Source organism: Xiphophorus maculatus, chromosome 23 (genome assembly GCF_002775205.1).
Source record: "Xiphophorus maculatus strain JP 163 A chromosome 23, X_maculatus-5.0-male, whole genome shotgun sequence".
NCBI lineage: Eukaryota > Metazoa > Chordata > Actinopteri > Cyprinodontiformes > Poeciliidae > Xiphophorus > Xiphophorus maculatus.
In genome coordinates this window covers 5,354,063-5,368,401 of record NC_036465.1, presented here as the reverse complement: position 1 = coordinate 5,368,401, position 14,339 = coordinate 5,354,063, and the positions used below count along the sequence as shown (strand labels likewise).

Below are 14,339 nucleotides of genomic sequence, written 5' to 3'. Positions count from 1 at the left end.
GGTTTTCTTTTTTTATAGAAATAAAACAAATATCAGTGATTTATCTCCATTCCTAGAGTTATAGATATGCTGCTCCACAGCAGATCATAAAAAAAGTAGATTGTTGCCCACCTGCTCTGCCCAGATAAATATATTTTCAAACATAGAATCTAATGCTAAATCCAGTGAGTTTTGGTGTCTCTGAACCAAGCCCTGCTTTGCTCTCAGACCCGTTTTGCTCGTTTGCCAGCGGCCGCAGCACGCCGCTGGTTGATGGCCTTGGTGGTGACGCGGAGTTTCCTCATTCGTAGCTGCCGCAGCCTCAGCTGCAGGTCTTTGGGAAGTTTCCCCCCCTTTGCCAGAATGTCCTTTGCTCTCCGTCTGGGTGTCTTGGTGAGGTTGAAGTCGCAGATTGTAGGGAAGTGGTCGTACATGACGTAACATGTACGGGAGGAAGGGAAGTAGCCTTCAGCGCTGACCGTCAGGCGGTACTCACCTGGATTCAGCAAGCGCCAGTAGTCGCCATCAACCACTGCAGCAGGGAAGACCAGGCATAAAGCTCAGAATGATAAAAGCAAAGAATAAAAAAACTGCTGCAAGAAAAAAATATTATTTAAACCTTAATCACTTCCGTATACACTAGAAAAGCACAATATTTTACTAAGTATTTGTATCTAGTTTCTAGTGCAAATATCTTAAAACACTTAAAATTTCAGCAGAATAGGAGCTTGTTTCAAGTCAACAATTCCTTAATATTGATGAAAAGTAGTTGTTGCACTGACGGATTATCTCAACATGGGAAAATGTCTTGTTATAAAGTAAATAATGTCAGTGGAACTAGTTCTTCAGATTTATCTAATGAAGATATAAGATGAACATAAATGCCGACATTCTGCTTTTGGTCAAATACAGTAATTGTAACCCAACTCTAAAAATAATAAAGAAGTTGCAACACACATAAAAAAAACAATAAGAAAAAAAAAGTGATTTTGTTGAACAAAAATTAGAACCCAATAATCTGAGTCTGAAGTAGAGAGATCATCTCAAAATGGAAGGTAAAAGGTGCCTGTCTCTGTAAAGCTCCAGTTATGTTTAATGTCATTATTGACAGCAGGAGTACCAAATGTTCTAACTCTAGAGGGCGCTATGTATAAAAAATAAATTGAACCTGATCTGATGTGATGATCGATGTCCTCGACTTTGATGATGGCGTCTGCTATTCCCACCCCAGTGTCTTTGTCCCGTATCACACCCTTAATTCCACGATGGATCTGAAATGAGAAATTTACAGTTTTCTGTAGGCTAAAGTCCTAAAGCATTGCACCGTTACACAGATTATGTTATACAGTCAATATACAAATCTCAAGAAGATGTGGAGAGCAAATCAGGTCAGAGCATTCTAGGTCAAGTCAAAAATTGCTGCTTTCAGTCTGGCTTGAAAAAGAAAAATCTTGATTTTTGTTTAGGAAAGTGGATTCTTGTCATTATTCTTAAAAAAAAAGTTCTATCAGTGCCTTTTTTATGTTTACATCATAACTATTAAATCCAACTCATTAACTTCTTATTCTGAGTTTCTATTTGTTCCACATGACCAGATACAGATTAGTCAAAACCAATTGTTAAGATAAAAAAAGTGCGGTAACTATGTGTCCCATCAGCATGACCTGGTTTTACTGAGCAGATTCGTGAGGAAATTATGACTCATCAGCTGGATTATAAATAACTTCAGACATTTTTTGTTCCCTTTAAAAAGAAATGCCTTCTGTTTTCCTGAGACTTTAAGGTTTAGTCTATAAAAACAGATTTCAGTACCAAAAGTCTCTTAGGTACAGTATTAACAACCTTCATGAAGCTTCTTCTTCGAATAACTGCTGTTTTGTTTTTTTTAGAAATTATCTTAACAATTGATTAGGTAAGACGTACAGAGACATTTGACTATGGGCCACCACAACTACAGCTCAGTCATAAATGTTTGTTAGTGACATGTGAGTAAATATGTTGAGATGACCCAGGTATGGAGTCTGAGAAGGGCAAAAATTATGCTCAATTAAAAAAAATTAAAGGCCAATTTGATTTTATTTACATTTCTTAATTTGTATAAAGTTTCTTTACACCCATATACTGTATATATATATGCCTTTTTAAGTTTCAAATGAAAAAACTTTGCAGTTCTTAGGCTCCATATGAAAGTTATTGATACAAACATGCAGTAAAGTTATAAGACACTGTTGAACATGCAATGCAGATTGTAGTGGCATTGTAATAACTCCCTTTTTAAATTTACAGTTTGCAGTTAAGGAATATCCTGGAAAAGACAAATAGGAAGAAAAATAATGACCAAAAGCAACAAAAATGACAAGACTTCTGACCTGCTCCATGTAAACCAGCAGAGACTCTCTGTTGTTCTCCCACTCGATGGGAAGTTCGCTGGCGTGAGGAAACTTATCGCAGGACAACTCCACGGTTACCTCGAAGCAGTTGGTGTGCAGGTAGCTGAAATCATTCATGCCTGCAAGAACAGAAAATATCATCTCCAAGTGTCAGAATAAGTTATTTCAGTTTCAGCTACAAAGAGATATATTGATAAGGATTTAGAATTATTGTCAAAATTATTGTTGCATTATATTAAATTGTATATTCAACTAAAATCCAACTAAACATGGGTTCTTACTTCCAGGTACGTTGTGCCAGTCGGCCCCATTGATGATGTTGTTGTATCTGAGGAAGTCCTTGTTGTGGCATGGCCTTCGGTCTGGGTTGGACATCACCTGGTTTGATCAGACAACAACTTTCCTCAGTCACTTCCCAGAGGGGGAAGTTTGAGCAGGGAAAAGTGAGAGAGACCTGATTGGTGCTGGCATAAGCTGCAGCCAGCCAGCGGAAGAAGCTCTCATCAGGGGTGGGGGTGTGTTCGCGCGGTGCCCAGTCCCGGGTCATGTCGTACGGGTAGGTGACGACCAGTTCTCCTCCATGGAGGTTTGCACCCAGAGCAAACGGGATGTTCTGCATCCAGTTGATCACAGCTCGAGTTTCAGGTGCAACCTATTAAAGAAAAAAAATATCATTCATGCTAGCTAACTGTGCAAGCAAGAACTGCTGCTTTGCAACAACACATTCCTGAGTTCAAATACCTTTCTTCAATGGCGTACTTGATAGAAAAAACAAAAAAGAAGTAAATTACAGCCAAAATCTATCAGAAATTTTCTAAAACTTGGACATTTCTGAGCAAGAAAACTCAGAAATTTTTAGATTAATCACAGAATTATAAACTTGAAATTAAAAAAAAAAGATTAATATAAACATTTCCTTGTTTTTTTTTACTCAAAAGGTTTTTTGTCAGAAATGTACTCTTGTATTTTATTTTATTTTATTTTTTATCTAGAATCTATACGAATGTGAAGAAAAACTTTCGACAAATGGTATAATAGAAGCTTGACGAGTTGATGCTAAAACACCGCAGATTTATAGAAATGCTTTACATCAACAAGTTCTGAAGAAAGTTTTGAAGTTTTAAATTTAAGTCAAGAGCATTGGCTTAATCTTACTCAGTTCATTTTCACATAAAATTGAAGTTGATGTACAAGTTTTGGCAAGTTTGTTCAGGCAAACTGGATGAAGTCTTTGAAACAAAAACAAGATGTCTACATTTCTTACAAAAGCCTCTTCAGAGGTGTATTGTTCAGGGATGGGGAAATAGTGGTTGATGAGTTTGGACTGGTCTGTCTCCAGCTCGATGGCGGTCCACATCACTGAGTTGAGATCAGCAAAGTTGTGGTTCATGTCGATGCCTTCGTAGCTGTAACGTCCCAGAGCCCAGCCGACCAGCTCGGAGCCCTGAGGACGAAAGGAGAAGGATTACGTTCTGTTTGAAGCTCTTTTTAAGCTCAGAGTGAGAACATTAAGTCAGGTTTTCTGGCACCTTCTTAAAGGCCATCTCGTATCCATCGGGGTTCATGGAGGGCAAAAGGTGAATGCGAGTCTCTTTGACCAGATGGACGATCCGCTGGTTTCCTCGTTTGTACTCTCGACACATGTACTGCATCAGGTTGAGCAGAAGCTCCCGACCCAGCACCTCATTCCCATGCATCCCTGCAACGTACCGAAACTCTGGTTCTCCTGCAACGAGCGCCAAAACATTCATGCAAAATTAAGAACAATGCTCTTTGCTTTTCCCTTAAGAAACTCTAATCCACTGTGGCAATTTTTTTCCTCTATTTTCTGTCTGAGTATTTAATCAGCCTCCCTCAGCTCGACATTGATTGCTTCTCTGGAGTATTTTTTTTTAATTTTTTTTAATGGGAAAATCTCTCCCAACCTAAATGGGCCAAAGAAAACATTTGTACATCTCAGAGCAAACATAGAGAAACTCCAGGCAGAGCAGCTATAGGTTTACCACTGTGCTTGACTTGACTGTGGAGATACAACATCAGTATATTTTAAATGTTTGTCCATGATTAATTTAATCTGGTCAGGAAGGAGCTGCAGGGCTCTGACTTAAAAAAAACAAACTTTCTGCAGGTTTCGCCAACTCAAATTTAAGGCTTTTTAAGACCATTATCAAAGGTATATATATCTCCACAGAAATCTATAAACTGTGTCCAGGCAAGCAGCAACAGGTTTGTACTTGGCCATGAAACAAAACAGTTAGCTAGCTAGCAAAGGTATCTTAGCAGTGAGATTCTGTAGACTTGAGTCACAGAACGCAATTAAGATTTCTGCGAGCGTCTCGGCAAGACAGAAAAATCCCGAAAAAAACAATACAAAGCATTTACAAAATTAAATAGTCCTGCCAAGCCAAAATTTATGACCAATTTACTTTTTTAAATTAATCTGAAATCTGTTTGACTTTAGCCGACAAAATCCCCAACCAGGTTTGACTGATTTTAGAGAATCTGGACCATATTTTGGAAAAACGTTTGCAACCCATAAGCTCACCCAGTTCATGTTTTCCAGGATTGTCTGAGATCTCCATGACGTAAAGCTTCAGATCCTTGTAGCTTTTCCCGATGCTGTAAATACGTGTGATGTTGGGGCATTCGTCATGCACAGACTTCATCAACTGGAAAAGAAAATAATTGTACATTTAACCACATACTGTCTGAGAGAGACAGAAAATTTAATTATAAAAGCATGAAAAGGGCAGTAAGTCAGGAAAAAATACCTAAATGCAACATGGAAGTTGAAAAATGGGAAATTCTTGAAATAATTTCCCAAGGTCAGCTCCTTGAGGAAAAGTTTGGTCAGGTGGGTTAAAATGATGAATTAGAAAAAGTGGGATGTTGTAACGTGTTTGATAGGAAGCAATTTATAAAAAAAAAAATCATGCAGTGGACCTGGAGGTGTGTGACCATTACCCCTGAACAAAGAGAGGCAGCATTTATAATAGAAGCAATCAATTTTTGTCCTCAGTCCTGCTAAATAAAACTTGGTTTTAGCTGCAAACCTTATGTGACCCTTTGAAACAAAAAGAGATAACAATTTTTGATAAATATCTACAATAGGACATCAATCTCTACACTATGTTTCTCTTATAGGACTGCCAGACTAAAAGCTGCATCTAAACCCATTGTTTGAGTCTCGCTCCAAAAACTCTTTCAGAGCTTTATTGTGCGTTTCTTCAACTTTATCCCTCTTGTTACTACAACTCTGTTCATCCTTTTTGTTCTTGAAAACCGGCAAGAGCACATTCCTCCTCCAAACATGTGGCAACTTCATGTTTCAAAGATCTGATTTTGGTTTTTGGTTTTTTCGTTTCACAGAAACCCAAAAAATAAAAAATATACATATGAAGCATCAAATGAGTAAAATGACCATCACTGAACAGGAAGAAAACACTTTCAAACAGCTGGACCCAATTTTCCTCACGCCAATTTGTTTTTTGTGTGTGTGTGTAGATTACATGAGTTTTGTAATAATTAAAGAGATGTGGATCCAATTTATTCCCAGTTTCAGATTCAGGAAAAGGGTCTTCAAGCAGAGACTTTTATAAACATACATAAGTTTTCTATAGTACTAAACAATAAGAAAGAACATTAGCAGACAGCAGGGTGGAGTTGACGGAACAATGTTTTTACTGTAAATATAATTTCTAGACAGATTTTTGTGTTCCATCTACCTTTCTCATCTCCTTATAGTTGTGGTGCTTGAAGTCCAGTTTGTCTCTGGACTCCGTTGGTTCTGTCTGCCATGCATAGACATTACTGGGATCTGTGGAAAAGGAAAGAAGACAGTTAATGTTTTTCAACCATTTTAGATTTTGTGAAATTACCTAACTGAAATGGCCCAACTGTTTTCGGTTTTATATGGTGTCAACCTCCCCTCTTACTCAAATAGCCCGAAATAAAACCCAATACAACTATTGGCCAGAACATACAATTTACCGGCTTAAATAAGGTCTAGAAAATGCTATCAATAGTCATTTAATTTGTAAATAAAGTACACATTTTTGTAATTTATGATTAGCAGACAGATAAGGGATGAATTTCTGCAAAAATGTTTAACAGGTTTTTAGTTTATAAACAATATTAAAGTTTTGAACATCTCACAGAGTTCTGCTCCACTCATTTGAAATTGGAAAAAGGAAGACTAGACTAAGTTGATGGAAAGATGTATGGAGATAAATACAGGATAATCCTGGAGAGAAACCTGCTGGAGGCTGCAAGATTAGAAAATAGCCTTGATGTAAATACGAGTGAGAATATTAGGGTTGTAAAAGATTTATTGGATTAATCATGATTAATTAATTATTAAAATAATTGTCAACTTATTCATTTATCAATCAATTATTACTTGGCATATACAGACTCAAAAATAGACAATATTCTGATGGATCAACATACTCTGGAAAATATTTTTTATAAAAATCATAAATCATTTTGAAATGCACTGATGTTTGACGCTGACATTGCTAAAGAGTTAGTACTTTTGAATACAAATGAATACTTTAGCATGCTACTGCTTTACAACCAAACAGGCATATAAAAAATAAAATGTTTCCTGCTGTTTCTTTTCTCGTACCAGGAAGTTTGCATCCCAACACTTCTGCCCTGAGGCAAATGTCTCCCTCTGTCCCGTTCTGATACCACGTCTGAGGGTTGATCCGAATGTAACGTGCCACTGTGGGACTGTCGAACAGGGAGAGGATGGGAGTTTCTGTGTCTTGGTTTCCTTCAAATATCTGCAGCAGAAGGAGGTGTGCTGATTGTTGGTGATACTAATGGTACATGTAGAAGGTGGAAAAACGGTTTTCAGAAAATCAGATGCTAACTCACAGCCTCTTTGCTCCCGTTCATGCAGGGCTTCCAGAGCAGCGTGTCATTACTGAACTGAACCTTGTACGTTTGGACCATGTCCCAACTGCATGCAAGTGAAACAAATATGTAAAGAAAAGAAGAGAAAAAACAAAAGAAAAGAGCATGTGTGACAGATGCAGAAACTGCCTCTTCCATCCTCTTGGAGGGAACCTCCAAATATTTTCATACTTGGAGGTTCATATTTTATATACCGGTATGTATATTTGGAGGTTCCATCCAGTGTTATGAAAATATAAAATGCTTTGTTTTTTTACAGAACTTTATGTTTTTAAAATGTTCAACATGTACCCCAACATAGCAGTAAAAACTCCCTTATTGCCACAAGTTAATGGAGTATTCAAAAATTGTATTCAAGTAAGAGTAGCACTACTTCAACATATTTTACCCAAGTAAAAGTAAAAAGTAGCTGTCTAAGAAATGACTCAAGTAAGATAAAAAAGTATTTGGCAAAACATCAGTGAGTAATTGATCAAAACATTAATCATTTAATATTTAAAAATGACAAAATCAGATGGACCAAATTATAAAGTTATGTAGAAATTTTGTTATTTTAAAGATAAAACTGAAAATATTTTAGATAAACAGCATAGTTTCAAAAAAGGAAAATCAGACAAAGGAAAGATTTTTCCAAACCGGCTTCTTTCAATATAATTTTTTTTTACAAAAACTGCAGATGTGTGTCTAAGTCCGGTGAGTGTTTTGGTTTTAAACACGCTTTTTGTTTCCACCAGCACTGACCTCCAGATGGAGTTGCGCCCCTGCAGGATGACCCCAGTAAACTGGATCAGCCTTTGGGCATCAACTTCCAGCCATTGGTTCTTGTCTTTGTACCGAGCGCACCAGGCCCCATCATAGATATCCCCATCGTCTATTCCAGACTGTAGCAAAAGAACAGCGGTAAAATGTAAGCCACGGTTGAATCTGTAGATAGAAGATGTGATGTGTACCTGGATGTTGAGTCGGCCGCGGTGAGGACCCAGGCCTCGTCGCTTGTAGGATGAAGCCCTCAGATGAGCGTCTTTCACCCTCAGTGACTCCAGACCCAGAGGAGGACATTCTGACAGTCAACAGATCTTTATGAATCATTTAAATATGAAATTTGTTTTCTTAGATCTAATTTTGAACAGGCAGTGTTTGGATATGTGCAAAGGCTTTAATAAAATTATTATAAAAGTTGTGTAAGGTATGACTACGCTGCAGAAACATAAAATATTACCAAGTATTTATTTAGTTTCTATTGCAAAGATTTTAGTTCACTTGAAATAAAACAAAACTGACAAGTAACTGTTCAATACAATACAGGAGCTTGTTTTAAGTCTATAATTCCTTAATAGTGATGAAAATTTTAATAATTTGCCAGAGGAACAAGACGTTTAAACTTATAATATGGGAAAAATGTCTTGTTCCTCTGGCAGATTATTTAACTAATAACTAGTTCTTTTTTTAATACTTGGTAAGATTTTGTGTTTTTGCAGTGTAAGTAAAAGCAATATAATCATGTAGTGTTTACAAAATCTGAAATGGCAGCAGGTCAACTTTGGTTGGTAGTTTGAATAGGATTACTTTTTGAACATATTCTCTTTAAACAAACTGAATAGTTATTGTGTACTGTATTAATATCCAGTAAGACAGATTTGTTTCTTAAGCCTACAATAGAAAGTTGTGATATTGCACTGCTGCCTGATATCTGCCTGTAGTATCCATCACCATTCAGAACACACTGAAAACTCTAAGGTAAAACCTGAATTAAAAATTTTGGAATATATACTTTATATAAATTGTATGATACAAACACTGACACATAACTATATTATAGAATATATAAACAAACAGTAAATTGCTGAGAATCAGTGGATTAGCTCTGGAAAGCCTGCAAAATGCAAAAAGGATGGAAAGAAATTTGCTTAGATGGCTGAATTAGTAATAGTACAGCAAAAAGTACAGTACATGCTTTTTATACTCATAGTTTTATGTCGCATAGTACAAAAGAACAAATAAAACTTAAAAGAGCTTCTTCAACATGCTGCCATTCTGGAATTCACAAACAGAAAATGTTCAGCTGTTATTTTTCATACTGAATTCATCCCAAAAATCTCCAATCTCCTGTGTCAAATAGACTCAAGAATAAATGCATCGCGTACATGAGAAGTAGAATCTCTCAAGTTAAAATAAATGTTTTGTGAAATATATCTGTTGAGCTTATTTAATGAAATCCAGATTAGGGAGGAAAAAAAGAAAGAAAGCAGAACAATCTCAGATCTGATTTTTATGCCATCCCAGCATCTTTTGCTGTTGCACTGAAGCCTCAGACTTAGACAGACATTTCATTGTCTGCAGTATTCAAACATTGCCTCTTCCTGCCAGGAAGATCCCCTAGCTGCTAAAAAGTGTCAGACTTTAGAGCTGAAACTGTGGAAGTGACTGCGAAAACCCTGTCTCCATTTTGCCCTGTAGTCCTGAGGGATCCCTCCAGTTTCTTGTGACTAAAAGTGGCTGTTTGGTGTTGCTGACCTCTGGAGTCCAGCCAAACCACAAATATCTCCTGAAACCACTGAGGCTGAGCTGGAGAAACTTGGCAGAAAACACAAGAATCATCAGCTTAAGCAGCTGATTAACTCGATAAATATAGAAAAATCCAAAATAAATCAGCAATATTGTGTTTATAGTAAGATTGTTTGAATATCAGAAAGGAAGAAAATGTATTTCCCTTTTCCCTTAACATTTTTTATAGTAAAACAAATAGCATGATTTTCAACTTCCTAAACAACTGAAACAGATTTTGTCTTTCTCACATCGTAGTTTCACATTAACTATTTCTTTCATTTATTAACACAAAATACAAAGGTGATATATGAAAGGGAAATCAGAACATATGCATCTAAAAAGTGATGCCAACTTTGGAAATAAAAAACAGCAAAAATCTGGCACATGAAAGAGAGAAACATCGTTCAGCTGATTTATCTACTTTGTGCCAAGTTTTTATTCTGATAATCAGCTTTTAAGTTGATGTTTCTGCCAGAATAATACAGCAGGTTTAGTCTAAACAATTATATGATCAGCTTACAATATACAGTATGTCTCACATCAGCTCTGCGGTAAGAGTGAAAGTCACTATTATTGTGTAAAGAGCAAATATCATCATATTTCAGAGTCGTTTAGAGCATTAAAGCAGATAAATAATGTTAAATTTGCTTTTCTGATAAAAAAAGCCCTTTTCTGTCACGCCTGTTAAAACTTAGCGGCTAATGGTAAAGTCTGGAAACCTTTCTCTGCAATGACAATACTGATAGTTTTCATTACTAAAAATCTATATTTTTATTGGAGATATGCCAAGCAGAAGCCTGGCCGCTTATTGGCGACGCGGAAAAATGATGGAGCAGAGTCAACAGTCAGACCACCAAGGCGACTGTGAAAATTGTCTAATCCGTTCAATTCAGTTACATTTTTTTTAGATACCACCAATTCGAATGTCATCTCAAAAAATTTCACAAGAGAAACAGATCAAATTAATCTACAGAAACAATCGAATAAATCAAATCACATTGTCAATTTTTTTTCACAAAGTCATCATAAGTTCTTTACTTGAACAATAATTAGTTGTAGCAGCATTATTTTTTCTACTGTGTCTGAGCCAAATGGAGGCAAAAACGTTTCACTGCAGATGCCTCCTGACGAGACATTTTTCCATATTCCAGATCTGCATTTTAACCCTCATTAGTAAAGCACAGACTAATTCTGTAGAGAAAGATAAATTATGCACAATAACTCCACGTTTCTAATGCAAAATATTCTGACGACAGTGGTTAGGAAAAATTTGAGTGTCGGCAGAAATTATAACGTCCATAATTTCATGACAGTTTTTGCTACTGGGAGTCCTTTGCTACTTTAGTGAATTACAAACAGACTGGACTCACCATACTCCCTGTATAGGGTGCCAGTTAGTTAGATCTCCACAGGTCTCCTGACTTTCTTTGTCTCCTTACTCATTAAAATCTTCACTCTACAAACTGAAATGAAAAATTACTGGAAGTTTTCTTTGTGTACTTCTACTCTGTTTATATTATTTACTTTGGTTTTGGGGGATTGTTCTTTTATGCATGACTCAGGTTTTCAGCAATTTTCTGCAGTGTACTCAGCTGCCATTTTTTCTTTTGTGCTTTTATACATTCCTCAGTTTGAATGATTAATTGAATGAAGCAGAATATAAATAAGATATAAGCCTAAACATAGCTGGAAATAAGAGAAAATGATAATATATGCCCTTAAAGAAATTAGTCATTTCAGAATTTCTTCAACAAAAAGCTCGTTTGCTGTTTTCTTGTTGGATTTGCTGATAATTTTGAGACCAGATCAGTTTGATGTTCAGTAGATACACACAGTTTTATTACATAAACTATCCATGACTTGATCTTAATTGACAACAAAGCAAAACCCATTTCAGAAAAGCAGCAAAACATAATCAGCATTAAAATTTGGTCCTTGTCTGATTGTCATACTGTATATTTCAGAGCCTTTCTAAATACATACGTGAGGCAGTTTTTGTGGCGGCTGACTGGTGATGAGTGACCTTTCTGATCTCTGGTTTTGGTGTTTTAGTGACCTTTGGCTTCCTAGGAATGACTTTTGGTTTCTTCAGGACATTTTTGAGCTTCTTTGCTACCGTAAGGCTTCTTGTGGATCTTTTTGCTATAAAAAAGGCAAAACACCTTTTAACAAGACTTTATTAGATTACATTAGAATACAAGACCATACACCCTAGAAAGTATACACATGAAATGAGACTAAGATACAGATTTTTGAAAGGTCCTGTGGATAAACATATGGAGAAGCAGCTGCCCATCATTAAGCATGGATGGGCAGCAGATAATGGGTGATCTGTGATGTTGTGGGCCTTTGAAATACTAACACTTTGTATTAAAATATGCTGTGCTCAGTCTGAAAATGGATCATCATTGGGTTTTGGGAAACATTTGACCAAATCAAAAGAGAAACTGTTCAGCAGACACTAGTTTTCTTTCATTTACATCTCAGACCCCAAAGACTGGGAGGAAAAGAGCAATTTTTCCCTGTTTACTTAGACTCAGTCATTACAAAGCCCATCTGGGTTTCATCAGCATAAAACGTGACCTACCTCCAACACTCGGACACTGATTACAGAAATGCAAATAGGACCTGCTTTCCATACTCCTTTGCAGCTACTTAAGCTTTAAGTACAAATCAGTGACTCTATTTTTATAATGGATCTTTTTCCTGAATCTGTTCCGTTCTGAGCTTGTCTAAGATTGTTGCATCCAAGTTTAAGATTAAAAGCATGCTAAACTTTAGTTACTGTCATGCATTTTCTTCACATTCAGAGCAATAACATTTATTACCACAGTGGTATATACAATGCATGCATATTTAATATAGACATTTTGCAAAGAAATAATAAACACATGGACATTAGCAGTCACTTTAAATTTGAAGACTTGATTCAAATGCAATAAAAAAAGTTTCCTCAGATAAAATTGTCTGATAAGGCCTCACCCAATTCCATGGGACCTTCATCTTCTTCTTTTTCCATTTTCAGGACTTTCCTCACTGGTTTCTGACCTTCCTTCCCAGTCGGGCGCTCTGTAGTGGTTTCAGCTGTTGACTTTCTGTAACTGGTTGTGAATTCTGTGGTGGGAACCTCTGAAGCATTGGAAGTCCCTGCAGAAAAAAGACTCTTTGTGGCAAGACCTACACCTGAAACCACACTGGGATTAACTGGTAATGTGAAATCTGTCAAGTGGCCACAAACAAAGACAAAGAATCCACAAGGTGAAAATAAAAGCAGAGAGATGGGAAGAAATGCTGCCATAGTAAGCCTTTCCAATGGAAACCCCTCACACACTGAAGACTCATTCAACCTCCCTGACCTGGAGCTCTGCCTCTCTGTCAAGCTGCTACCAGTGGAAACTGTTTCCTTTTACACACAAGCCAGAAAAATCCTCATGAGAGGGATATTAGTTGTAATAAAATTGCTTTCAAGGGAAATAAAGCAATGTGACCAACTTTGTTATTTTCTACCATAGTAAAAAATAAAATTTAAAAAATATATTTATTTTTGTAGTGAAAAAATACGTATTATCAGAAAGTAAAGCCTAGACTGGCTAAAAGCTAGCCTAATGCTCTGCGCTGTTCTTTTTTTTTTTTAATACAACGGATGCGCGCGCAACTTGACTGCGGAAACAACACTGGCCTTTAAACTGTCACTGGTTGCCGTGGTTACCCGCATTTATCTTGCTGTTTTAACATTAGCCAGCATACAACTAACGTGATAAAATAAGTTATGCTACCAAATTCCCTTTAGTGAATGGGATACGTCTTAATACATGTTGCATGCATGAATAAATGACGAGAAAAAATGGCTCAAACTTCAGTGGCCAGAAGACGTCACATACTTAGAATATTAAATAAGTTTTGTTAATGGTAATATTGTCAGCTCTCAATGAGAAACGATTGCTTTCTGGAGGTGTGGTTTCTGTTGAAGTGTTACATATAACCTACTTGCTAACTTTTGGCCGTGACATTTGTAGTGCACCAGTAGGATGTTATGATGTTTACTGGAAACTGCCTGAGCTGTAAACAATTATGGAAACAAGCATCCCTTGTTTACCAAGAAGGATAGACATTCATAAACACAAATCATTAATGTTTCGATTTTAGTTATGATCAAGCTGACCTTAAAAGATTAAATTTGGAAGAAAAACAGGTGTTCATGTAACACAGGCTTTTATTTTGAAGCTGTTGCTGAAAAGCCTGACACTTTTCTCTGCAGAGCAGCTGCTTTAAGAATCAGTGGACCAGTTTGTTTTGGGTTTAAATTCCACCAGGCCTCTCCTTCATGAAAAATGGCTGAATGTAGGCTCCTTCTTCCCCACAAAGACTGGCTAAGAAAGTTGAGACATGTTTCAACAACTCAAAACTTAAAAAAATCAAAACACAATTTGTTTGTTAAACACCTTATAACACTCTTCCAGGTCTTTTGTTTGATTATACACCGAAATAACTCAGATTGCACTG

General features: G+C 36.6%; 1 protein-coding gene across 2 annotated transcripts; it reads right to left on the bottom strand.

Moving 5' to 3' along the window:
- Positions 1-3: 3 nt before the first annotated feature.
- On the bottom strand, positions 4-13,162 carry LOC102226077 (probable carboxypeptidase X1). Of its 2 annotated transcripts, XM_014472351.2 has the most exons (15): positions 12,819-13,162; positions 11,820-11,978; positions 8,240-8,349; positions 8,031-8,170; positions 7,251-7,335; positions 6,997-7,156; positions 6,095-6,186; positions 4,915-5,038; positions 3,899-4,095; positions 3,634-3,813; positions 2,824-3,021; positions 2,651-2,747; positions 2,349-2,488; positions 1,148-1,250; positions 4-511 (listed from the first exon to the last, which is right to left on the bottom strand). In XM_014472351.2, the coding sequence occupies exons 1-15, from the start codon at positions 13,132-13,134 to the stop codon at positions 204-206; spliced, it is 2,409 nt and encodes an 802-aa protein (XP_014327837.1). In that variant the 5' UTR covers positions 13,135-13,162; the 3' UTR covers positions 4-203. The 2 variants fall into 2 exon arrangements, with proteins under 2 accessions (XP_014327837.1, XP_023184731.1); XM_023328963.1 differs by lacking the exon at positions 11,820-11,978.
- Between the last annotated feature and the right edge of the window lie 1,177 nt (positions 13,163-14,339).

Coding starts and splice junctions, on each gene's coding strand:
- LOC102226077 (XM_014472351.2), bottom strand. CDS start 13,134: ATGGCAGCATTTCTTCCCATCTCTCTGCTTTTATTTTCACCTTGTGGA. Junction 6,187..6,996: donor GTTGGGATGCAAACTTCCTG/GTACGAGAAAAG, acceptor CCTTTTCCACAG/ATCCCAGTAATGTCTATGCA. Junction 2,748..2,823: donor CTTATGCCAGCACCAATCAG/GTCTCTCTCACT, acceptor TGATCAAACCAG/GTGATGTCCAACCCAGACCG.